This window comes from Manacus vitellinus, unplaced genomic scaffold (genome assembly GCF_001715985.3).
Source record: "Manacus vitellinus isolate BGI_N305 unplaced genomic scaffold, ASM171598v3 scaffold_8_pilon, whole genome shotgun sequence".
NCBI classification, from domain to species: domain Eukaryota; kingdom Metazoa; phylum Chordata; class Aves; order Passeriformes; family Pipridae; genus Manacus; species Manacus vitellinus.
Window position 1 is genome coordinate 14,387,334 of NW_021940864.1, and position 26,850 is coordinate 14,414,183.

Genomic DNA, 26,850 nt, shown 5'->3' on the forward strand with positions numbered 1-26,850 from the left:
GGATGGAAGGTCCCTGGGTGGATGTTTGCTGAGCGGAGGCTGTGCAGTAGGCAGGGCTGGTGGGTCGGCCGGTGTTTCTGATCCGTGTGAGTGTGTGTGCGTGTCTGTGTGTCTGTGCGTGTGTATGCGTGTGTGTGTATTGTTGTGCGGCGCACGGGCAGGACTGGCGTGTGCGGGAGCCCGGGGTCGCGGCTCTGCTTCCTCTGCAAGAACTGATCCAGGATTATGCTCTGGGTGAAGGGAGAAGGCTCTTGCTTACCCCACGGATTGATTATGCTTGGGTTTTGATTGCATTCGGGGGTGCCTGCAGCCGCGGGCCCCTCCCCCTCCCCGGCGGCCCCCCTCCCTTGTTTTCCGTTAGAAACACGGGCAAGAAAATAAATGTATTCACTGGGTGTCGCAAGAGCAAAGGCTAAATAATCAAAGGTAACAGCAGCAGCCAGGCGAAGAGACCCGCACCGTACCCTGCTCCCCCACTCCCAGACCTGCCCTCTTATTTATTGGCGAGACCTCTCTCCCTCCCTCTCGGTGCGAGTGCGTTGAGTGAGTGTTTGATCCCGGGAAAAGTGCAGCCATCCAGCCATGGTGGTTTTCAATGGCTTGCTGAAAATCAAGATCTGCGAGGCGGTGAATCTGAAACCCACAGCGTGGTCTCTGAGGCATGCAGTGGGTCCCAGGCCACAGACCTTTTTGCTGGACCCTTACATCGCCCTCAATGTGGACGACTCCAGGATCGGGCAGACCTCGACCAAGCAAAAGACCAACAGTCCTGCTTGGAACGATGAATTTGTCACCGACGTTTGTAATGGCAGGAAGATAGAGATGGCTGTTTTCCATGATGCCCCCATCGGGTACGACGATTTTGTAGCTAACTGCACTATACAGTTTGAGGACTTGCTGCAGAACGGGAGCCGTCACTTCGAGGACTGGGTAAGTGCTTGCGCTGTGGATACATACATGTACATATGATTTTCAGTGGCACGGGTAAGGATGCAACATCTGTCTTGCAGAGCTAGGTTGCCAAGGGCATGTAATGCCTCTGAAGGCTTTTCATTATTTCCATGCTTTGTTATACTGAGATAGTCATGGTTACTGTATAACTAATGCATGTGGTCTACAGGCGAGGCAGGAAAAGAAATATGCTGAATCTAAGTAAGAGATTTGTAATTACCACTTCAGTTTCTGAAATTATGTTATATAAATACAAATCTAGTTGTCTTATTGTGTCCGAAAAACCCCAACCAAATGCATCCATATAGAACATAACCACAAAACCCAGATCCAGCACTTGGACGAGTTTCATCATTTCAAGATAAACGCTGTTGGTTAGCCTGGCAATGATGAGCCTTAAAAATCCAGACCTGACCTCTGATATGAGACACTTCAGGGTCTTCGTGTCACTTGAGAGCTCACTGCATCAACACTGATGCTCCTCCTTCCTTCCCCCAGATGATCGACACCTTTATGCACAGATCTAACGCAATGCTTCTTCAAATGCCCAAGACTGATAAAAGGGTCCTGGTGGAATTTAGGCCAAACTAGATGAATTCTGTTGTCTGTATACACAATGTGTCTTAACAGCTTCTACAGCATTTTAAAGATCCAGAGGCTAGTGTGCCTCAGTGAGAGTACAAAAAAGCTGGAAAATCCTTGGTCTGACATACTCAGGTAGTGTGATTTAACAGGGAAAACACAACCAAACAATAAAGAAACAGGAAACGTGAATATGCACATTTTGCATTTCTGCAGTTGAACAGTTAAATGGTATATCCTTTAAAAGAAGTGTATAATAAAACAATAGTAGCTGTCATCTCAGTGTGCCCTGCTTTGACCAGCCTTCTGAAATTATATATGTTCATCTTTTTATGTATTTATATTTCATGGTCAGTAATACTAGTCAGGGCAGTATTTTTTCATCAAACAGACGAAGAACCCAGGACCAAAGTAAAAATACTGAGAGTTAATAGCTCTGAGTTTCATGTATTCTTTGGGGCTTCTTTACTGAATGCAGTGGTATAAAGAGATGACAGGATGATGGAAAGGCATGAAAAGAGTTAGACTCTATTTTTGCTGCTTGGGAGGTGATTAACTTCGCTGTTAAAACTTTTGTGTTTACAACTTTAAAATATTTTTCAGTTTTGCTGCCTTTTGCTGCATTTTGATAATTAGGATCTAGATTATTCTGATGCTGTAAAAACTGGGCAGTAGTAAGCTCAGATGGTAAAAGCGGGTGATAGACAGAGGAAAAAGAGCCATATCAGGAAAAGACAAATGCAGCAGTATTGCAGATGTCTTTTACCTGGATTGAATGATAATCAAGTTTGAGCTCACCTGAAATGAAGTGAGGTTTCATCTTTGAGACCAGTGGGATGAGGACATCATCACAGATTTCTAGTGACAGAAGAATAATTTTGTATTTCTTTTTGTGCATGGCACATGTTGTGAGTTTGTCTCCAAATCTGGAAGGACCTTGCAAGTTTGAATTTTGGTCTGACCGGTGTGCTGGGGTGCATCCTGGGTCTGCTATCTAAGGTGAATTCAAACGTCTGAACACGTTGTCTAGATAAATAGTGGAATTTAACAGGTTGAGGCCCATTGTAAACATTACCTGTGAGGAACTACCTAGCTGAATTGGATAAATGCTGTGTTTTATTGCACCAGGATTCATTGCTGTCCAGCATTCAGTGGGTGGGAGGAGACGAGGGAGGGACTACGCTTGTTGTCTGTTGGTGTGACAGAATTGAGGACATGGCAGTGGATCGTAACTAGTCAGCTCAATATAATGCAGGTTCTGAAGCATCACTTACCTTGTTTTGTGCTGTAAATCCTCCTAGTTAGGATTGTGTTTATGTGGTACGTACAACAGACAGCATATACCATCCTCCCTGTATCACAGTTAGAATAGGTGGGATGGTAAGTATTTATAGGATTGTGTTTTATCCTTTCCAAAATCTTCCTGTTTACTGTGTGTGTCACCGTAATTGTAATACTGAGTGCGTTTATTGAATTGTTAATAGATAAGGACCTTCAGAGAACTGACTCTTACAAAATTGCACTGGTTTTTGGTCTGATTTCATTGAGTTAAAATAAGGCCTGTGGCCATGATATCTCTATAGAGTCCATACTGAAGTAAATAGATTTATTGGTATCTTCATCAGTGTCTGGAGTCTATATTAAAACCTGAAAAAGGAGTTGTCTGCGAAGTGAATGGGTTTCACAGTACAAGGAAAATGCACGTGGCCTAATCCAATGTTAGACTAAGATCTGCTGGTACTATACAATCAATTTTTTCTGTTTAATAAGAGGACTACTTCCTTCGTTTCACTCTTGGCATTTAAGGCAGATATTTTAGTAGTATTCTTTCTGAACTTCGTAACAAGCAAATCAAAAGCTGCAACCACGGGAACCCATTCCTCCTTGCTGCCTGAAATATCAAATAAATGCAACCTAACAAACACATTTGAAGATCATCAAGTCTTTTATGCCATTCTGAGGGTTCTCTTTAAGCAGTCCTGAAAGTTTGAACTGGCTGCCACGTACTTGCTGAGTTTGTTTGATATAATTGCACTGCTGCCCTTCCTTACCTTCAGAATGATGCAACAGTTTTTGCAGGATTGGACTGTCACTGTTAAAATAGGGTTGAGAAAATACTCATATACTGAGAACAGCTCTTGTCAATATATTAATTGCTTTAATGCTTTAGGTCTCATATAATACCACATGAATTTTTTTAAGGAAATTTCAGTATTTATTTTATAATATCTGCTCTAGAGTCAAGGTTATGTTTCTAGCTTCTTTTAAGAAGTCCAGAATGAAAAAAGATTCACAAAAAATTAATGTTTTGGTGTTTTTTTCCCCCGAAAAGAAACTGTTTTTATCCAACTCACCTGGTTTGATTGACTTTTGCCATTGTGCAAATCCTTGTATTTTTTCTGAGATGAGTTTTTTAGGAAAATACTGGATATTTTTCTTACTGTTAGGCCTGTGCTATATACGGATGCCATGGTTACAGTGGAAACACTAGTGATAAACAAGTACAAAGCTTGAAATCATGATAGCATCTATTGTATTAGCACAAGCCAGATAGATAGGCACAATCATGGTTTCTTTTGTCTACAGAGTGTTCAACAGTTGCAAAAATGGTTTTTAAACTTATGATAGGTATACTCACTGGAATGTATATATATATATATATATATATATACACAAAGAAAATTAGTCAAAATTGTGGCCTGAAATGGGGATTCAGATTTTACTGGATGGAAGCTTTTCAACAAAATGTATAGTTTTGTAGGGGTTTTGTAAGACGAATATGAAATACTTGTTTGGGTTTCTAAAGCAGTTATAGTGACAATAAAAAGATGGCTGCTTTTCCAGTGGTGCATCAATACGGACATAGCAGAGGAGAAGTGTCAGTTTTGCAGATTTTTTTAGTCATGGCTACGCTGCAGTTTTAAAGAGAACTTTGGATTTATGACATTACAGGCTTTTCTGTAAGCGCAGAAAATGTCATACAGAATGGCACCGAGTATTCAAGAGGATGCTGGTGAATTTATGCTTTGAAGAAGAGAAAATACAGAACAATAAACAACCTGCAAGTTCTGATTGAAAAACAAACTAGCAACTTGACAGCTCTGGCTGTATTTTTTTAAGTTAGGTAATTCAGGTGATAATAAAGTATGTCTTTTATCTCGCTTTCTTACATGTGGCATATGTAAATGATTCACTTGAATTGGCAATGGAGCTACATTTTAATCAGGAGAACTGAGATCAAGAAGGAAAATTCCATTGATATTTAGCCTTGTGGTTGCACTCTGGTGAATTAGCATGATCAATGTTTATATGTGTCAATGACTGGCAGTGTGGGTTCTGAGTCTGCTTTGCAGAGTTGACCATAGATGAAGTCAGTGTAATTGGACCTGTGCCAAAGACTCCATCTAAGGGTCTTAGCCATTAGCCTGGCTGTACACAAGAAAACCTATTGAGTCGTCCTAAGAAATCCTTTTTCTGACTGAGTAGCAGGACTCACTAAATCAGTCAGGACATCACAACACTTAGCAAGAAGAGCTTCTATTTCCACTGAAAATATTTTACACCTATATTTAGGTTAATGAAACAGGTTTAATTTTCTTCTGTCTTGAATCCAGTCAATGTGAAGTTAGTCATGCAGCTGTGCCACCGTTGCATAAAGGAAGTTTATTGTGAATTAATGCAATATCTCAGTATCAAGTTGATGAAGAATTATGGCAAATGGCATGGGGAAGAAGTACACTCTTTTACCTACTTTTGAACTGTTGAGTTACGTATTTTTATGTCATGTTTATAGTATACTATTGAATACGTTTTCATATTGGAAAGACTAGGTCCTTAAATTGCAGTCCATACAGTTAAACACCTAGGTTATTGGAGCTCTGAATGTTACCTGAAAGACAGTAGCAGGGGGGGATTGAAGCTCTTCTGAGTCCTTGGTCCCGTGAGCTGTCCATGAATGTGAGAAGTAGTATCGTCTCCTTCTGGTCCCTCTAATCTGAATTAACTGGCAAGACTACTTAGGTGCCTTTTTTCCTTTTTTTTAGTGCCATTTCTGTTGTTGGAATGGGAACTCCTTTCAGTCAGCAGGTGATCTGTTGTAGCTGGCAGACAGAGAATGGAATTGTCATCATTTTAGTGGAGGTCATCCTGTGTGTTAACCTCTGCTTGTGCCGTGCACTGCTGAGTGCTGGCATTGGGCTGGCAGAGTGTGATTGTAGTGTATTTTCATTTTTATTTTCATCTACTGGCTGAATTTATCTGTTCTGGTGGTGTTGAAAGGCCTAGGATTTTTCTTGCAAAAACTTTACATCTCATCTAAACTGTGGTTCATGGGCTACTGAAAAGCTTTGTTATTGGAAGCATATTTGTTGAAATGAAAGGGAAATTGCTGTACTGTTTGATGCATTTCTGCATGACAAGGCTGTCACGAAGCAAGGTCTGTCAGTTTTGGGGGACAAGGGTGAGACATCTACAGGGGGTCAGCAGGGTTTCACAGAATGTCTGTAATTGTGAGGGTGAGTGATGGACAAGAGGAGCTGGGAGATTTTGGAGAGAACTTGGTACAGACAGGGGTCTTCCTTGCCTTCTCCCCCATTCTGTCTGCCTCCTGTGCCTCCTCTTTTCCCTCTCTGCTGGGGATGTAGTACAGTCACACGCAGCTCTCCCACTGTCTTGTATCAATCTGTTTCTACAGCTGCATAAATCTACTCCTACTGCCTGCTAGAAATGTTCTCTCCTAACTGCTCCTGCTTACCTGCAGTGCTTCCCAGCCTGCTGAGAAGCAATAGAGGGGGAAAATGCTGCCTCTGCGGTTGTTACTGCAGGGAGAGAAAAAGGACAAAGTGGGGAAAGGAGGAGATGAGGCATGGAGAGAAACGTGGAGGAGGATAACGAGTAGTTGCTGCTGCACCGCATACTCCAACTGCCCTTTTGGCAACAGCAGAAAGCTACCCATGTAGGAGACAGGGATGAGCTGGCATAGGCAAATTGACTAGTTGAAGGCCGTATGTTGCTCACTGACCCGCTTTTGGGGGGTTTTTTTGCCTGCTTTGCTCAGTGTATAGCTTTTGAATCTCACTTCAGATGTGAAAAAATTGCTTAGGGCAAGAAAAGTGTGTAGTGGAGCATGCATTTCACTTAGCCCGGAATTCTCATAGCTTTAGGTCGGGATTTGATCCCACCACTGGTCAGAATCTTATCCTATTGCTGCTAATAGCAATACTGATACAAAGTTCCACATAGTGAAAATAATTCTACCAAACTCTGGGAAGTATTTGTTAGAACAAAGTTACCAGTAACAGAGTCTATTTCAAAGGTGCTGATTCAAATCTAGACTTTAAGAAATGTCCAAGAGGGGCGAAAATGATTTGTGCATGTCTTTCTTGTACCAGTTTTTAGACAATGCACATCATTATTCCAGCTCAGGTGATTCCACAGACACTGTGAAGAACTTCACAGTTGTGAGTAAACCACTGATCTCACTGGATTCACTGGATTTCATACAGGCCTGTGTTTAAATTCTTTCCTCACTAGGGGCCTGTGTTCCAAAGGAACACTGAGAGTAAAAAACATTTAACAACATCCTTTACTTGTATTTTGCTCTTATTGATTTATTACTCTTCTGCCAGTCTTGCATATGCAAGTCTGGTTTCTGCTTTCCTCTAGCATCAAACTACATATCTGTCCTCCCAGTTCAAAAATCTTTAAATATTGCCAAAATGAGGGCTTGATTTAAGTTGGAATTGTAGGACTTGGCAACTATATGTGATTAGTTTCCACTCCCTAACTAAACTTTCATTTAAATGAACTTTTGGAGGGGGTTCAGGTTTTGAAGTGAGACCGTGAATACAATTTGTAAAACATTAGAGGCAGGAGCATTTTGGCTTGAAATTGGATGGTTGAATTAAGTTCTACTTTACCCAGTGCTATCTTAATCTTCTTTCTCCCATCCCAATGGTTAGACTGTAAGATAAAGACATCTACAGTTCATGGTAAGAGAGGTTTTGGAAACAACAGGTATGCAAGTAATAGGAAAATTGTGGTCAGAGAGGACTGAGAAGAGACTTTCCCTCCATCCACATGGAAAGGTAGGGCTGGAACTGTCTGGATATGGAATAAGGTCAGAAGTCCAAAGATAGCTTTGAAAACTGCCAGTTTGGGTTGTGGGGGATCGAACAAGCCTTTTGGCCAATCTAGCCAGAGCAAAACCTGAAGAATGGGGTTGTTTTGTGTGCCCTTTTGAGTGAAATTGTAACAGTTACTGGGTTTTTTTTAGAGGAAAAGCAGTCGTTACAGAAGGCTGACAAAAAGTTTTAACCTTGTGTTTGTGAATACTCTCCTATTTGACTGGCAGTCACTAGACGATTTAAAAAGTATATTCAGCAATATTAATATGAAACTGCAACTCTAAAGCTAATAAGCAATTCTACAGATTGGATAAGTTTTGTGGCAATATGTACTTTGCACTGTGTTTTAGTGAAGAAAATGCAAATGAATATGATGTAAAAACATCTGCAGAATTATTATCTACTCTGATCATTATTCACAGTCACTAGCTTGAATTGCTAGTAAAGTTGATTTCTGAGTGTCCTCTCACATTCCTCTAAGAGTTAAAAAAATCTTACATTATCGTTGCTGTGATTTAACAGAAGTTGCAGAAGCCAAGATTTCACATATTTCTGAATAGCACAGCTAAAAAACCTAGAGATATTGGCATGTTCCCATTAAATATAACAGGAGTTTTAATGTTTATTTTATTGGAAGCAGTGTTTGAGAAATGCTACACAGTTCTAAGAGTTTTTTCCCCACTGAACTCTGTAGGACTTGAATTGCTGAAGAACAGAAATAAAGAAAGACCATTGCTTTTAGAATCAAAAAAGGCAAAGCTTGATTCCACCGGAGGCTTGCAGGCAGCCATTTCTGCCTTATATCGGCTTACTTGAGCTGATTTAATTGTTCCAGACAATAGAATCATTTTACTTGTTTCTGGTGTCCTGCTGGGCAGTTTCATCACAGGCAGGAACAAAAAAGCATGAATAATGGCTAGATGCTACCAAATAAATTTCATGTCTGCATTGTTTGAACAGCAAGCCACCATTGTATCTCTGTATCTTGAATGAAGAGTAGGGAAACTTAATACTTAGTGTTTCCAGCTTAGTATCTTTCAGTGTTTGAGAGTATAAGTATGTTACAAACCTCTTATCGTTTGGGACCAGAATTTCCTATGCACTTTAGAACTCCTCATTCTTAGGTACATTGACCTTTTTAATGTTATTAAAAGACAAATGGCTTTGACAATGTTAATATTTGTATTTAGAGAGTGATATGGCAGCAATGCAGCAGATGCCATGGTGGTGGAAACATGAAGGAAAGACTGATGCATACTTTGCATAGGTGATGAGGAAATGGCTGGAATTGCTGTTCTTTGTTTCGCAGATTAAAATCCAGCAAGACAGCAGTGTTTTCTTCTTCCCTGTTTTCCTTCAGTTTCCACTTTGTCATCTGTTCTGTCTTTATGCTGCCATTCTCCATCTTTCTTTATCTGTTCTGGCTTCAAGATAGTAAAGAAATGATAGGGTGACCTTTACAATATTGCATAAGATTTTGATGTTGGCAATGCTAGCAGGCTACGTGAATGAAATGTCCTGCTATAGATCTCTGTAGAGATCTATTGCAAGTACAGTTTTCTTGCTGGGACTGAATTTATTCATTGCATAAGTCTTTGAGCCATCTGTCAGCTTCCCTGTATTTCAAGGTGAGATTGATCCATTGTCTTTGAAAATGATGTCTGAGAATGTGTTGGCAAAGGGAAGGCTAAAAGTCATTCATGCTGTGTCCACTTTGTTTTCTTTCTTAAGTGGTTCTAGTCAGATTTATTGAGGAATATTTTTTTCTCTTCTTTTCCTTTGAGTTTCATTGCTTTTTCCTTCCTTGTAACCCCACACCTCTTGAACGTTTGACCTCACGGCCCACTTTTCTCCTTGATCCACTGCTATCACCTGGTACTCAAGTCCCAGCTGTCTGTTGTAACTTTTCCTTCATTTTTTCTTGTTATTACTTGCCATCAGTCTGACTCCTTCCCTTTTTTGTGACTCTGGTGGAGCAGTAAGCTCCTCATGTCAGTAGGACTCAGAAGCATCTCCAGTGTGTGAGGCTCTATGGCACTTGCCCAGCCGCTGTCACCCAGAGCATGTCCCTGCTGTGCTTCTCAGCAAGCAGCAGGGAGCTGATTATACTGGTGGCTGTCAGAGCGCTTATTTTCAGTCAGGAGTGATCTACTGAGTTTCCAGTCAGTTATACTACAGAAGTGTTTGAAGGAATAAATGTAATATGGTAGCTTTGAACTTCAGGCAAAATGGTGTTAGCAGACTCAGTGGGGTGCTGAAGGAACATGATCTGTCCCTGAAAACTGGACTCTCCCAAGCAGTGGAAGCAACTGTTACAAAATTTTAGTTGGTCCTGATTGTTGGGATTTTCAGGAACTCGTAATCACGGAAAATATCTAGTATTGTTTGGTATTTTTGTTTTATATAAAGAGAAATTATGGTTTCTGTATTCAACAAATTGCAGTCCAAGCACAAGACAAAAAGGCAGATTGGGGAAGCCAAAAGAAATATTAGGAAAATGCTTACCAATGTGAAAGGCTGTAGCAGTAGTTTAACAACAACTTATCAACTCAGCTTTGCTTACTGTTCGTAACTCAAAATCTCAAGGGAAGAGGCAATAGTGGAAAATTTGCTTGAAGATACTTGCTTTGCATATAGTAGTGTTTCTCTTGAAGGGGTTGACAGGTTTAGAGGGACAGCCCTTATGATCTAATCCATGGTTCCCAAATTTCTAATTGTTTCTGAGTATCCCATATAGATTTAAGAATGTTTGGGATCGCCCACTTTTAGGGAACTACAAGATTTTTCTGTATAATTCCATGAAAGCTGGTATGAATTGTAGTATTACATTCGAGCTTTTTTCTTTCTCAGTAGGTGGGCTAGAGCACTATCAGTACAATAATCAAATTCAGACAGAATATCTAAGGATAATAGTATGTACTAATGTCACTGGGCTGAGATAATCTTTGTTAAGTTTTATCCCACACCTTTACTCCTTGTACCGGCAAGTTCTCAGAGCCATGTCAAGGGTCTGAGAGGAAGAAAGAGGGAAAAAAAGGATTTTGTTAACACCTCATACTGATTTTGTAAAGTGTTATCCGTTGAATCAGGAGCAAGTGACAGCACTTTTTGGTGAAAGAGCCAAACCTTGTAGATCTTTCTGATGACCTTTACACAATAGTATATATATATGTATACATATACACATATATACCTATATATATATATATATATGGAACTTTAAAAAGAATATTAGTTTACTGGTCATATTTAGGAGGTAGCTATTCATATGCATTTTTATAACATCATGTAAAAAGTTTTAAAATAAAAATTCACCTGAACTTATTTTTAATATTTCTGTGGTGCATTAGCAACCCAGAGGCCACGACCTAGACAAGTTCCTGTGATCTCTTTAGCCAGTCTTTTCTTGCCAGTTCACGCTCATTCTTCGCGCCTGCTTTACCCCTTAGTTGCAAGATGCCTTGGGTAGGGGATAGCGTGTTACCTTCTTGGATATATCATTTAGTAGAAATGTGGAGTCCTGTTTTCAAAAGGTGTTCACTTTACTACAGTAGTATGGTATAAAAAATAAATCATGTGCAGTGGACCTCTGTTCATCATAGCCCAGAGCAGTGCAAAAAACTCAGAAACTTTTCTGTGTTGGTTTGTTGGTAAGTAGATGTGTGAATAAGCAAAAATCAATATGCCTTAAACAAACAAACAAAAATTGTATTTCTGTAGTGAGTGCCGTCCACTAATGACTGGAGGGTAGACAGAACATAAGTTGTCTTGCACACAGATTTAAAGCTGATGTTCCTATATCAATTTTATTGGGAAGTTCTTTGAATGGTGTTCTCTGTTGCTGAAACTATTGAGAATGTGTGTATCATTTAGTTGCATACACAGTGATTCATTGATGCTATTAACTAGTTACATCACCATCAATTGAATTCCCTCCATGTTTAATACTGAACTTGTATTTCTCAGAATTGAGACCCACTGTAAATTTTTCATGTGAAAGTTACATGAAGAATTTAGGCACATGATTTAGTAGCCTTTTGAAAGTGTTATCCAACTGTTTTTTCATCAGTGGTTATTTCAGTGTCATATCTGTAGTAAACGCAGTTTCTAAACTGTGTACAAATGAGTTTGTGAGTGTATTGTGAACTGCTTGTGAACATGTTGGTCAGAAGTTTGGTTCTGACCAACAAGCCTTCTCTTCAGTTTAGTATGTATGTGTTGTTTTGGAAGTGATATTGTTCAGAGTGTTTTTAAACTAAAAAAAAACCAAAAAAAACAAACCAAGCCGTAACATTTCGGCTTTCCCCCCACACCCCAATACTTTGTTAATAAAACTGTAGTAAATCATTGGATATTTGAACAAATAAAATGAAACTGATCTCTAGCCCTATTTGAATGTACTCTGGACATCGAACTGACAGTCTCTGACATGTTACAACTGTTATATTTGGTTTAAAATGTGTGCACTCTCCAGCCAAGCACTGTTTTGCTGTAACAGTGTTATTAATACCATAAAGCTTTCAAAATCCTTCGTGTATTCTAAAGTTTACCCTTTTTAAAATCAGATTTAAAATCAGATATTAAGTGTGAGAATGTCATTTTCTCTTTCATGCTTTTCCTGGAAGACTGAGGTCAAAAAAAGGCATCTGACTGAAATGGAAGGCAGGCAGAGTTAGGACTTGGGGCAGCTCTGGTGAAACCTTTTCTCCCTCCAGCAGTGTCCTTCGGGACTGTATGGGCTTCTTCTCTTTGGGACCTGGACATAATTGTGGCAGTGATCAGCAAGATAAATTACAGGCCAAATGTTTTGTAGAACTGCCAAAAAGTTTGCAGCTCTTCCAGCAACTGTGAATCAGCCCTGCACCCTATTTGTAGACTCACAAGTAAAATCTGCTTCCCAGCAGCAACACACTGGTCTGCAGAACCCCTGTATATAAGATTTATGCACGGTTAATCAAGTTTATGATGCAAATAGTGTGATGTCTTGGAGACATTTTATGCACCTATGAAAATGTACTTGATGCTAGTGATATCCCAGTAAGACGGGAGTGAAGTGCTGAAACCTTGTAAGAGCATGGATGCATATGTTCTGGCAGGGTGACTGTTTTGAATGTAGAGTTATTAGTTTCTCTTTGATAACACTCACAATGTGTTAGGCTGTGTAGAAACAGAAAGTTCATGCTTTATTCCTGGAGGAGCTTATGCTGGAACATAAGAAAAGTTATCTAACTTTTGGACTGGGATAACATGTGTACCAAGATAGAAGTGGCCTGCAAAAGCCATGGAAAATGCATAAAAAATAAAAAAATCTATACTTTTCAGGACAGAAGTATGCAAAATAAATAAATTACGTCTTATTGCAACTTTGAAAAAATGTATTTGACGACCCTTGGGGAAGCAGTAGTTTTCTAACTGAGTAGTTAAGGGAGAGTGTTTTTATTCACATGAGTCAGCAGAGAAAGAGGCTGAAGCTTGTGTGTCAAACCACAGAACATGTAAATATGATGGATGGTCAACAAAGTGAAGCCACTTTGTAATAGACCAGTTCATACAAATAAGGAAGATCATTTTTGCAGCAGGCCTTATTTAAATAGAAATTTCAGAATGTCATAACAGGTTACAACAAAAAAATAGCCATCATCAGCATTGCTTGTTTTTCCTTAGTGTTTATGGTAACAGGTAAGGTTGGTGAATTAATTTTCACAGTGCACAAAGTGTTCCTGATCCTGGTTACATTATGGTCTGAAGTTTAGTGAGCTGTGAGATAATGTGTAATAACTTCATTATAATCTTGCATGCTGTGAACTGGTCAGACAAGTTTTTACATACTTAGTTGCTCTGCATCTTTGTGATATAGCATGTTATCTCCTCTTTCTTCTGTAATTATTGCCTTGATTTCCCTTCACATAATTCCTTCAAACAAATGAGTGTATCAGTAATGGAAATGATGGGATGGGCATTCACTCCTAATAATGAGTGAATACCTCATAATAAGGTATAAAAGCTTATAAAATGAATAATCCAGCCTTTTATATCAGTGGTCCCAGAAGAGGCCTTTGTCTGCTTTAGATGTACATGTAGTGATACATAGATCCTATCTGTCTCAGGTAGTAATGAAACTCTTTAGCAAAATATCTGAGTCCAGAGAATCTTAAATATAGTCATCTTCACAGCATTCCTAAGAGGAAGTGTAATGGATGGAGAAACAGTATTTTTCCATGTTACCCAGAAGTATGGTACAAGAATTATTGTCTTATTCTCTCAGCTTTGCAGTGGAAGTATCAGTATCTTTGTTTTTACCAAGAGGAGATGGACTGAGATCTAGATTACTGAAATAAGGTGTCTGCCTCATACCCTTTATATATCTCTCTTTCTGTCTTGCAGCTTCTTCCTTATCTGTCAATCACTCTTCTTACTTTTGTAAAACAAGGATTCTCACCATCACATTTCTTTTTTCCTCCTCATAGGTTAGCTTTTGCAGGCTATTTGATTTATGGTTTGGTTTGGTTGGGTTTTTTTCTGTTTTAATTCTGCACCCACTTTATTGTGGGGATGCTATCCTTCAGTTGTAAACAAACAGAAAAGGCCTCCATTTTTCTGCCTTCTTGACACTGGAGTTTTCTCTGTAGAGGTATGGATCTATAAAAGCAGGCTTCCAGACTGTCAGAGCATAGACAGTAGTTGGAAGCCGAGCTGCTTCTCTGGATGACTAGTTGAGGGCAGCACCAGCTTTATTGTTTCAGTGAAAAAATTAGGGATTGAGCCTACCTTAGTATGAATATATACAGGCTGTCAAAGGGGCAGAAGAGTTGGATGTGCAAATCCCTTCAAAATGTAGAACGAATTGTTTCGAGCACCTTTGAAAATTGCCATCCTAACTTATAATTTTATATATCATTTATAATCCCATAACTGGAATTAATAAGGTAGAAGATAACAGCAAACAAAATATAAAGTCAGAGCATTTGTTGTTTGATTGTTCATACATTAAATTCAGAGGAAAGGGGACTTCCATTTGGGTTGACCATTTGAAGAAACAGAACATTTAATGTAACATTTTTAGGGCCTCATCTTTGTGGAAAGACTTAGGGTCCTACAGCTAGAGTGGTGTGAAGAGGGAGTAAGTACCGCTGGTGTATGCTGTGGAACAGCTGTGCAGTGCAGCAAAGCCTTGTAGCCCAACGCCTGAGAGTGTGTTTATAAAACATGCAGTGAGATTATATTGGTGTTGCCTGCCTGGCAAAATACTGGCCTGTGGTTTACACAGGGTTGTCCCTGGTTTTGAAAAAGCCACAGATTCACTACACTGGATATGCATACATAGCTTGGGGTTAACATGGTGTGCTTCAGGATTGATCCTAGGTGGATAAATTTGGTGCAGATTATAGAAACCGGGGCTTTATGAATTTGAGGAAGAGAGATTATGGGGAAATTAAAAGGAGGTGTTAGTTTAGCTAACAGAATTGCTTTGCAAAATTATTCATTATTTATTGTGTTTGGAGCTCAAATGAAGTGGGGTAAGGATGCAACATACCCATTGCCATCCTTGCACAGTGAAGAAGTGACATTCTGTTTGGTTGCTTGATATTGTGTATAGTATTGAACTCCCTGATCACTGTAAATTTACCAGCAGGACTTGTAAGTGTAATAAAGCTTTTTACTTACAACTCTTTCATCCGAAAGGTATTGTGCAGGTGCTACAGAAAGAGTATTAAAATGTGGATTGCTAAGGCCGATCATACTAAAAGTAGCCAGTGGTGGGAATGTGGTATTACTTGAAGCCAAAGAAACTGGAGTGCAAAGGTGGTGAACTGAAGGCTCCAGTTACTTAGAGTTTTCATCTGTTTATGAGAACATACTTTAAACTCACTATTTATGCATTTCTATGTGGCTATCCAAAATTTAATAATGACTTTACAATACACTGGTCAGTGGTCTACAGCAGAAAACCATTGCCCTTAGAATATTCTTATGGATTTGCTTCATTCTTCAAATGTATGTGGCTTATGAAATTCAATTAGAATAGCAGCTTAAGAGAATATGTTAATAGCTTTATTTCCTACTGGACGCTTATAATACTGTGACACCTTTGACTGCAGAGGAGCTACAATTTTCTTGCTTAGGAAATATGAAAAGACATGGTGTCCAGATACAACCAATTATCTTCAAATTCTCCTGACGTCTTGAGTTTTCTGGATAAGTAATATTGATTAAGGATGAACTTTTTTAAGACAGAATGTTTGAATATACATTGGAATTGGATGAATACTAGATAAATACAGTTTTGTTTATTAATATTGTTGGCAGGTCCACTGTACAATGTGAAATCAGTCATCATCACTTCAGCATGAAGTTAACATTTGTGTCCTCACTTCTTAAAAATATGCATGCAGCATGTTAGATATTCATCTCAAGTCTGACATATTTCAGCAGCAGAAGAGAGAGCACATGGGAGGGGTACCCAGCTGTCCTGAAAGTACCCTTGCTTACAAACTAGGTTCCTGGTAAGAGCTGTAATCAAAGAACTTGAGTATATACCTTCTTTGTGCCTCAAAATGCCATCTACCCCAAAGCTCTGATCTCACATCCCAGGGCTTGCATTTTCAAACCCACGGACTCAATGCTAGTTTCCTTAAACCCTACTATTCTAAGGGATACTGCTTTTCCAGTTCCACTTCTCTCTTGTACCTTGCTCTCCCAGTGGTACTTGTAATCACTGTCTCATTGGTTGCTCTTGGCATCTCCTCAGTTGAGAAGTACCTCACTTGTGCTCCTGGCAGAATTTAAAAGTCATAGTGACAGACTGCATTTATCAAATCTCCTAGCCTGATTTAAAAAAAAAAAAAAAAAATTAAATAAAAGGTTTTGGCTCTGAATAACTGGAATACATGAGGGTGCAAAGGGTTGAAACAATTTATCTTCTTTTATTTGGGTATATATCCAACTCATTCTGGATTTTCTTTCCTGTTATGAATCAGGAAAGGAGATGCCATTCTCCACCACCTGTGTGTTCTCTTGATCTCTTTTTTCCCCTGGAGAAAGTGAGACTGGTAGCAGCTTTAGTTACAGTTAACATATTTAATCACTAGAAAGCTTATTTGAAGACCTACTTTGTTACACTGTGTTTCCCAGTGGCTCCATCCAAATGTGAGACAGGTATGATGGATAAAACACATTAAGGCAGTGCATATATGTCACAGAAAGAGGTTATGTGGATTGGAAGATGTTGGGCGGCCTCCCCTTTTAGGGTTTTCTGAAAGATAACTGTGTGACAGCAGAAACAGAAGCAAAATATGTTACTGAGAAAGAACAAAAGCAAGTTCTGTCAGGTATTTCAAGGACAGTTGAGTTATTACTGGCTCTTATTAACATGCCTGAAAAAAATAATGTTCTTTGCTTCAGCTGGGTGGCCCTCAGAAAGGGGAGAGATTCTTTCCTGACTTTTGAAATCATCAAAGAATATGAGAGTAATCATTTCCAAAGTTATCTCTATGTCGGAAAGCCTCGCTGTTCAGGATAAGCCAGGGTAAACAAAGGACAAATAGGAAGTGACTTTTAAAAAGTATGGATTTGAACCTGTGAGGTGCTGAGTGTCTCCAGTGAAATGCTGAGCTTGCTTGAAGTTTATGGTTCTTGGTTCCTGTCAGGATCAGATCCTAAGATTAGATCTACTCTCTGAAGTAAAATTAGGTTACTGCTGTCAGCTTTTTTTGACTGCCAATATTGCTTGCAGTTCATCTCATCAGTGCTTTGTATGTACACAGACATGTACAGCACTTGAGTCAAGATAGAAGCTGATCTGCAGGGACTGTATCACTTCTACATTTTCATTGTTTGTCTGCTGTACTAATTAGAACTCTGATATGAAAATGAGACATTAAGAGGGTGAAGCAAAATACCAGATGCTTACTAGAAAAAGGAAGATCCTTTTTCAGTTTTGCTATCATGCTTAGGAGCATTTTTACATGCTTTCCCTATGTAGAGTAAAATAATGCCAAATTTGCATATTACTTTACATCAGTAAATTCCTAAGTGGATATCAATTCAATGGATGTATTTAATATTCAGTCAAGAGCTTTGGATAGGGACGTATGTACTGTTGTAGTCCTTCACTTTCAGATGAATTGCAAAGCCCTTCACATTGTTGACTTCCATTGCAGCCATTCATGTTGTGTTGGTATCTCAATATACCATGTCATGCATGGAGATTTAGAGCTTTGGATGTTTGAATTAGACGACTTCTCTCCCACTAGTACATACTTTACTGTCCCTATAAGGTTAATTTGCAACCAATGACTGCAGTCATTGTTGGGGTTGTTTGAACTAAGGGTGGGTATAATGAGACTATACTGCTAGTCATGCTTAAGGGGAAAACTGTTTCTTTACAGTATTTTTTAGAAGTTACACAAGAAAATCTATATGCTCTAAGCATGGACTGAGAAATGTACATACCATAGTCAGACTGATTCAGTTCTCTCATGAATTGTTGCTGTTATGATTGGCAAGTGCCTAAAATTTTTGCATCTGGTTATTGCAGCATGTAGAAATCAAACTCTCGGCTGAAATGATACTGAGGTTTTTAATGGCATGACAGATATGAGGGATGGTTCCTTTGTTTTTTTTTCTGAAATACTTAATCTGTGCTAATCTTGTGTAGAAAGCTTGGACCACCTTGAATCAAAGAGATTTTGATTATGTTATACCTTTCCCAGGAGCCGTATGTTGCTCTGTTTTCTGTGACTTGAATAGAACTTGTGTGTTCATTGACCCTGCCTGTATATGGATTATAAACAGAGGCAAAGGGGAGGAAAAAGAAACAGTGCTTAATTCTACCAAAGCTCCTGCCTCAGGCTTCAATGCTCAAAGTTTCATCAAACAGGTTCTTCTACCTCTGTTTCCTCATTCCTCCTGAGGAAAGTCAAGCTGACCATGCTTAACTGATCACGAGGCTTCAGAGTCTTTCTTGTGCTCTAGAGAAAGATTGCCCCCCAGCCCCTGGACCGACAGTACCCAGGAAATATCTGAATACAGATCCTGAGCTATGATTCTTTGGGCCAGGGGATTGTTTTCTAGGGCAGATTTTTTCACCTGGTGCATGGTGACACCTTCTGGGAGGCCACAGGGAGTCTGTACCAACTTTAGTGAGCAAGAAAGGAAGTTACTTCTTTGTGGGGGGAGGCAGTCACCTGTCAAGTCTGGGGAGCCATGTTTCCCATTGTGCAATGATGCAAATCATCTGGGAAATTATGCAAGGGACAAGCCTGGGAAATACAGCATATTCATTAATATACTATCGTTTTTAGAGGACAGTATTTCATAACCATAACATCACTATGTGGGATAAGTCAGTATTTTGGAGCCAGTTTTTCTCACCTTACCTAAAGGATGATCTTGACACTGAAAAGCAATGCTGAAAGGGGAGCTGTGCTGGTAGTTGCATTTCTAACCTCCTTTAGGTTATAGACTGCCTGTTAAATCTTCTTGATCCCAAGTATGTAGTGTACAGGACTTCCCTGAAAAGTACTGATAAGGGTAACTTCCTCTGAAACATTTGCAGGCTGTCCTTTGAATCTCTTGGTTCTCAGTGTAAAAATAAATGTGCTTGAGACTGCCTACTCTGAGAAAAGACCAGACAAAATCTTTCTTTTCTCTGTATGGATCAGGTCAAAATGAGTTGACTATAAGTGATCAATTTTAAAATAGACGATACAATTAGCTTTCCTGCAGCCAGGCCTGTAGGCATCAAAAGTTGGGAAAGATCTTTTTTGTTTGTGTACCAATAAAGTGAGTAAGTAACTGTGTGATATTTTTGGCTTGCAGACTATCAGCTTTAGAGCTTTAAAAGTTTTGAATGGTTTTGAACATTAGGGCTAAATGTTCCTATTGTTTTCACCCCACCATGTTTTAAAGAAAATATCCTCCTTTTCTATGGCATCTGTGGCATAAAGGATAGATGAAGAGGTACACTCTCTGCAACTCTTACTTCTCTTTTAGCTCAGGAAGATGATTACTCAGTAATAAGTCAATTAGTTTGGATTGGGTCACTCTTGTGGCTCTGAAGCCCCTCTCTGTGAGACAAATCAGTTGGAGGCCTTATGGGAAGGTTTCACATGGGAGAAAATCTCCTGCAAGGTAACATGTAGCACAAGGGTGGACTGTTTGGAGATTTTTTTAAAACCTGTGTGCTAATCTGGAGATCTGACTGGGAACTGAGTGCTTCTCCTCTTAAATGGGTAAAGCTCACCCCTCCTTCTTTCCTGATCGCCTTGTTTTGTAATGGAGGGTGTGAATAAAAGCTGTCCAGGCTGTTGGTCCTGCTAGATGATGTTGCCTGAGTAGGGAGAGGAGGAAGAGGAAAACTGGGATCATAATTGCAACATCAAAAAAAAATACATAACATCTGAAATACCTAAGTATTACCCCAGGGAAATGCATGTCCCTGATAAATGAGCCTTGGTATTGTTGTCAAAATGCTTATGATAAGCTTATCATCACAGGCCATGTACAAACCACTGGGGTTTTAACAAACCAATCTGTGTGAGTGTGATCCTGTAACCTAGGCTAAAAGACTATACTCACATGATGTACTGGAAAGTTATTTAGTTATACCAAAATTATTCCACACTGATGATTTATAAAATTTGCTTGTATAGAGGACTGGCTCTTTGACACCAAGGCCTTAGTATGTTAACTACAAAATTGTGTAGGCTCTTCTGATACCTCCAGTCCCAATCCATACCTCATCCTCAGGTGATGATGCGTCCAAATATGGGCCAGATAGAGGCTGAGCAGGGGTTAGGCCACTGCCCTGTCCTTGCTGCTCTGGTCATTCAGTAGTTGCCCACTAGGAGGTTTCTTGCACCTTGATTCAGTGTGTTTTGTGGGGGTTGCTGGAAGATTTCCTCACTCTGCAAAGCTCTGACAGGAGCACGGTGGTTCCTGTTTTCTGTCTGAGGCTGCCAGAGGTAGCAGTTATAAGTACAGTATGGACAGAAAACTATTCTTTCTCAGCTGTGGTGTGTGATCATCGACTGCTTTGATTAACCAGTTCTGGGTTTTAAAGTGAGACATTGTTTTTCCATTCTTTGTAGTGTTTTTGGCAAGGGGTGGAGAAAATATAGTCGTAGCTCCCTTTTCTCTCTGAGATTGTTTTGTTTTCTGCTCTCTGTGCTCAAACACAAAATGAAATGGTTTGCAAATAAACCAAATATTAAAACTAAAAAGTACTTTATATTCCCTCCTTACAGAGTTTGTGTGAAGATAAATAGGAGCAGATTGTATTGGGAAAATATTACTTTTGCCCCACTCCTTAAAATAAAGCAATCCCTCCATTATTGAAGTTTTCTGCAAGTAAACCACAAGCAGAGAGACTAAGTGCAGCCAGCTATAGGATGATGGCCTTGTTTTTATTGTTGTTGAGCTTTGGGGATTTTAACTGCAGATTTAGCCATTACAAATTGAACTGCTAAAAACACATCAAAGTTATTTTGAAAATTCACAGCAGATTCAGCTCAGACCAGGAAGTGAGGTGTTGTCCTTTTAAAGCCTGATATACTGAAAAGGGTATTTCTGACGCATGACCTTCAGTGAACAGGAATTCCTCTACTCAAAATCTCATCCTTACCATGAACTTCACCGCCACTATTCATCCTCTCACAGCTGTGTGGAAAGTGACATATTGTGGAAAAAAAGGCCCAACTGAGAGATTTTATCACATTTTCTAAAATAAATAGCAAGGGCTTGCAAAATATGTAGCATGAATTTTTTCTGAAATCTTTTATATGCAAATAAATGTAATTTTAAGGGTTTTTTTTTTTAGTAGAGTTCATTAGCTGTTGACTAAATAACTGATCAAATTGTTAAAATCTGCCTAACTATTGAATCACAAATATGACAATAGAAACTACTGGGGCTTAGGTTTTTTGAAAATCTGTTTTGAATTTGAGTGGTGAATATTTGAAACTCCACAGTGAAAAAAATTTGGCTCTGCAGGCACTTTTTGTATACGTTTGCTTTCACTTTTTCTCCATTTTCTTTTGTACATGCTCTCTCTATCTGCCTTCCTTTAAAGGCAGTGAAAGAACACTTAGTATCTGGCAGGTTTGAGAACTAGTCAAAAATGTTTTCATGATTCTAGCAGATATGATGCCATGCTCAGCCTGTGGTGGAGTCAATTAGCAGTAACAATTTTGTGCGGATACTGAATATTACTGCTGTTAAATGCATGCAAAAATACAGCCTTTTTGCCAGAGATACAGACTGTGGAAGGCATTGAATTGAAACCTCTTTGGAGTAGGAGAGGGAAGTATCTGGCAGGCCTCTTTTTTAGGACTCTACACTTCGAGAATTTGCCAGTTCCTGCTGTTTAACAGCCCAGATTTGCTAACCTCCAGGACATACGGCAAGGCCTACTTTTTTCTTCTGGTGCTTTGTCGAAGTGGGTGTTGGCTAGAGCTAGATAAGGATGAAGACAAGATATGTTGCTGAGATTGCTCTAGTTTTGCTTTTGCTTTTGTTTTGTTTGCTGGATTATTTTATTTAACCTGAGGCAATGTATTTCTAATGTTTAATTTTAAAAGCTTGCCAATGACAGATCACAGAGCAACATTCCATTGCTTGAGCAAGAAAATGAATAAATAATAGTTTTATAAGTCAATTTCCCTATAAATATATTGCAGCTGCTAATTATGTAAAACCCGTATTATTTTTATCTATAGGATGTGATAAATATATAAGAAAATTTTCCTCTAAGGAAAACTATTTTTCAAAAACAAATGAATGAAGTGGATCCAAATAAATGTAACTGATAAGCCTTAATGTAGTGAAACTGCAAATCCTGCAGGACTTTCAGGTATATTAGGAGAAGGGAACATGACATAGGTGTCATAGTAGATGCTGACACTTGCATGCAGCAGCAGTGCAGATCCATCACTAGAGACCTTTGATCATAGGCCAGTTTTACCTTCATTCATAGACTAGGGATGAAATATGAAAGTATGAATAAAAGTAAGGGCTTGGACAATCATGTAGCAGGAGAGACAGTTCTATGCCCTGTGTGGGGGATATGTAGGCATAGCGTCAGACAGTACTCATTTTTAGGTACTAAAGTGTTGCTCATATGAGTTCAATATTGTGTCATTGTAGTTAATAAACTTCTGACAGTTAGTTTCATCCAGATTGTTTTTAAAAGTAATTATAAATTAATCGGTCGAGGAACAGAGCTGAACAGTACTTTTAAATGTTGGAAAAATAAAGTTTATGGTGTCTCAATACCAAAATTTATGAACAGATATAAACCTTACTTTAAAAAGTCTACGTAATATGACTTTGCAGAAAATGTTCTAGCTTAATTATAGTAATGTGCCTCGAATTTTCCAGTGGGGTCATTTATTTTGAGTATATGTCTCGTCTCTTATTACTGTAAGTACAAATAAGCCTGTTGTTGGGTATGTGTTGTCTAAACGTTGCGCGTAACTTTCCTGGAATTTGTAAAGCTATTCTGTTTGACATTAGTTGGCATACCTTGTTTGCAGCCCTTATAATCCAAAAATAAAATATTTATGTGTCTCTAGTAGCAAAGTATGAAGTACCATATTAAGAACAGCCATATACGGCCTGGCTCTGTAAGATGCTGACTGTTGTTGATTCCCCTTAGCTCAGCAATTGCATTTGCATGTGTCTTAAAACCTGGTGGAACTACTCTGAAGCTACAGCTTTGAAACGAGAATCTTCATGTGGCTGGTCTGTAGAAGGCAGACAGACACTAAAGTTGGTTTAGATGCCGTCGCAGTTGAGGCACCACTGTTGCAAGTAGACTCGAACAGAGATGTTGGCTGATATGGTCTGGTGGCTGGGAAGAGTTGCTGCCACTTGACTACCAAAGCGAGTGGAGCTACTGGAAGAAAGCTGGAGCTTTTAGAAATTTATAGAAGGGAAAGGTGTTCCATTTCTCAGAAGGGGGACTATCTTCTGGCCATGCCCAGGGGCTTGGGGGAATTGCTTGGCAGGCTGGAGGAGAAGGCATTGACCAGGCGCCCAGAGATTTACGTGCAGCAGGAGTGCGTGATCCCCCGGGTGTTTGGCTGTAGGAGAGTTGTGCTGATTGATAGGCATGCAAGCTACAAATATTGCACTTTTTCTGTGTTTTATTTGCTTTATTTGGATGTCCAACTAAATATTTGTTTTTATGCCTAGCTGAGGATTTTATTTTTCCTGTGGGTTTTTTCTCTTGTGTGAGAAGAAAGGGAAGGAGGCATGGGGAAGGCTGGTGAGCATTCAACCTGTCTAAGGCTTCTGAGGTATTTTGAGGATTTTCTTCCAAGAAGAATACTGTGCCAGCCATATGGTCTGTCAAATAGTATTTTACTCTTTAGTGCAGTGAGATTTGTTTATATATATCTTTCCCCATCCTATCTCCTTTTTTCCTCTAATTTAAATAATTTTATTGTGGGATAACAGTAATAACAAACCCTCTAAAAATTACGCCAACTTTATGCTGTAGGGTTAGCAAATCAGGTGTGCAGGGGTAGCAGGGGAATTTGAAATGCTTCTCAGTGCTACTCATCCATAGCTGGAGGTTTAGGAGGAATAAAGCATAGCTGTACTGCAATTAGTTGTGCCCTTTACTTTCATCTTGTGTTGTATTTTTTAACATGGAAAGGCTGAATATAGATAGAAGAGAAATAAGATGAGTGCTACTTGTGTTATTTTTGTGTCATGGTGAATTCACCTCTTGATATTCTGTCTTGGCACAAAAAATGTAGATTTCTTACTGAACATGGAGCTGTACTGTGACATGGTGCTTTACTTGGAGGCAGGTAACATTATATTTTGTTTAGTATCTTTCCATGGGATCTAGTTGCTGGTTGGTGGAAAATAAGGGATCATATTAACCTCATATGAAAATGGGTTAATAGTTACAGTGACTCAAAACAAAGCTGGTTTAGGCTTTGAAGGTGCAACCAGAGTGCTGCCAAACAGACTCTTCCTCTGACTGCACCATGATTTCTTCCTTTATAAGGGTTTAGAGGAACTCTGAGAGGAAGTCTTGCCGTGGTAGGTGCTGCTGAATCCGTCCCATAGGAAACCAGTGAAAGGAAACACGGTGGGGCTGCAGTCAGAAATACACTTGCTGCAAATCACGATTGGGAACTAATGCAGTGAGGAAGCAGCTCCTGTCTCTCATGGTCTTTAGGAAGACACAGTGCAATTATCTGGCGGTGGGGCATGATAGTGAACCTATCCCTTGGTCCCTCTGTGGCTGTGGGGAGCAAAGTGGTGGGGGAACATAGGAAAGGGAGAGGCCATTTCAGGACATACAGCCTGCAGAGCTGTCTGGAACTTCTTATGGTAATGGACATTTTAGTATTATGCTCCAACTTCATGCTAGTTGTTGGGGAACTATACAGCCTGCCCTCCCTCTTTGCTTACTTGGTTGTCCTTGTGAGAGGACCTGTTTATGGGGACATGTGATTTCTTGAAAATTAACCTTTTTGCCATTTAGCTTTCCAAATTTGACGGAGATGTATGAGTTTTAAGTATCAGTTGCATTGTTGTTCAAAGCATTCCTGGAACAACTCTTTGCAATGGCTACTTGGATTATTTTAAACCTTGCTTTTTCAAAAAGTGAAGACAATTGAAAAATAAGCCTTATAAAGCTGTATTCGTTGTTCCTTGGCAAATAAGAACTGATTTTCATTAAAAAACTACTGATAGAATTCAAGCAACATATTAGGAGACACATTTATTTATATTTTTCGTTGTGAAGATCACTGCATCAGTGTTAACTTCAGATTTTGAAAAAGTCTTTGGAACCTTGGAGAAGGGTACTGACCAATACACTTTTTAAAAATGAAAATATTTAATTGCTAAATGGGCAAAAATATGTATTTTTTTTATGTATAGCAAGTTTCTAAGCCAAATAGCACACTCTATAGAATTTTATGTATTGTCTGGCTTTGACTGATTCACGTGAATGCTAATGCTCTGCTTCTTTCCACTGCTTCACTTCTGCCAAGACCTGTTTTAGCTTTTTAAACATTCCAGCAATATAAAACTGAAAGGAGGAGATTCCTTGATTTGCAAGGCCCAAATAGCAACGTATTGATGTGTTTTATGCTTATTACACATACCTATATATTATTAATTAATGTTTGTTTGGGTTGAGAAATATTGGTAGTATAGCATTGATACTGTTTTGGAAGGGTAACAATTTTAGTTGATTCCTGTCTTCATTCCTTTTAATGTAGCTATCCTAAAATTGTGCCTAGAAAACCTTATACCACATTGCAGCATAATATTAATGTAGCCACTGTTCAGTGAGCCCAACCTATGTGACCAAGCTACCAATGTATATGCTGTATGGGTCCAATTGTCTATAAAATATGAAATTATGTACTATTTAATTAAAACATCTGAATAGTATCCAACCAACTTGAGTATTTCCATGCATGGTACTATATTTCTCTTGCATTTTTTTCTGTAGCTGGAGAGTAGAGAGAGACAAATCCTTTCTGGGTCAGGTGGTTTAGCAGTTGTGGTTAGATGCTAGTGTGTAGAATACCTCAGTTGTCAGTAGCCTAGAGAGGTGTGGGAATCCTTGTCAGTTTTTCTGACGCGCTTTGATTCACACATCAAATGCCATACACGTGTAATGCTGTATAGCTGGTCAAACGCTTGTGGGTGTTGGTGCGTGTGCCAAAGATGAATTTTGCCTGGATGATAGCTTGATAAGTCATTAGTGTAGTTTCCATTGTCCATGGAATGAAGCTATAAATTCCTTGGCAGCCAGGGTTACCTGGAGACTAATATAAAGGTTGCTAGTATAAAGGTAGGTCTTTGTTACTTCAGATCTGCGACTGTGCCAAAAAGCAAGGCTAATGATTTGCATTCCCAAGTTCAGGAGAAAGCCAGATCAGCAAACTGGAGGCCTCTAGCCTATCCTATTTATTCCATCTGCTGAGGACTTTTTTCTTAATCCAGTTTTTATTTTGGAAATACTGATCTGTTGCAGTTTTTTCTGTAGAGTGGCTGTTTTCACATAATTTACACAGGAGAAATATTTATGAGGTCCTGGGTGGAATTACCACTCCCAGCCAGCAGTTCATGATGGGAGCGGTTCAATGGCATGCAGGAGGGTCCTTTCAAGGCCTTGTTTCTTTGCCGACTGTGGGGTTCTGTGTCACATCTGAGT

General features: G+C 39.2%; 1 protein-coding gene across 2 annotated transcripts in view; it reads left to right on the plus strand.

Moving 5' to 3' along the window:
• Positions 1-6: 6 nt before the first annotated feature.
• The window catches only part of PRKCE (protein kinase C epsilon), a 286,394-nt gene continuing 259,550 nt past the window's right edge, over positions 7-26,850 (plus strand). For both annotated transcript variants that reach the window (XM_029965058.1, XM_029965059.1), the window contains exon 1: positions 7-930. In XM_029965058.1, coding sequence (XP_029820918.1) covers positions 583-930 — 348 coding nt within the window. In that variant the 5' untranslated portion in view covers positions 7-582. The remainder of the gene's footprint in view (positions 931-26,850) is intronic.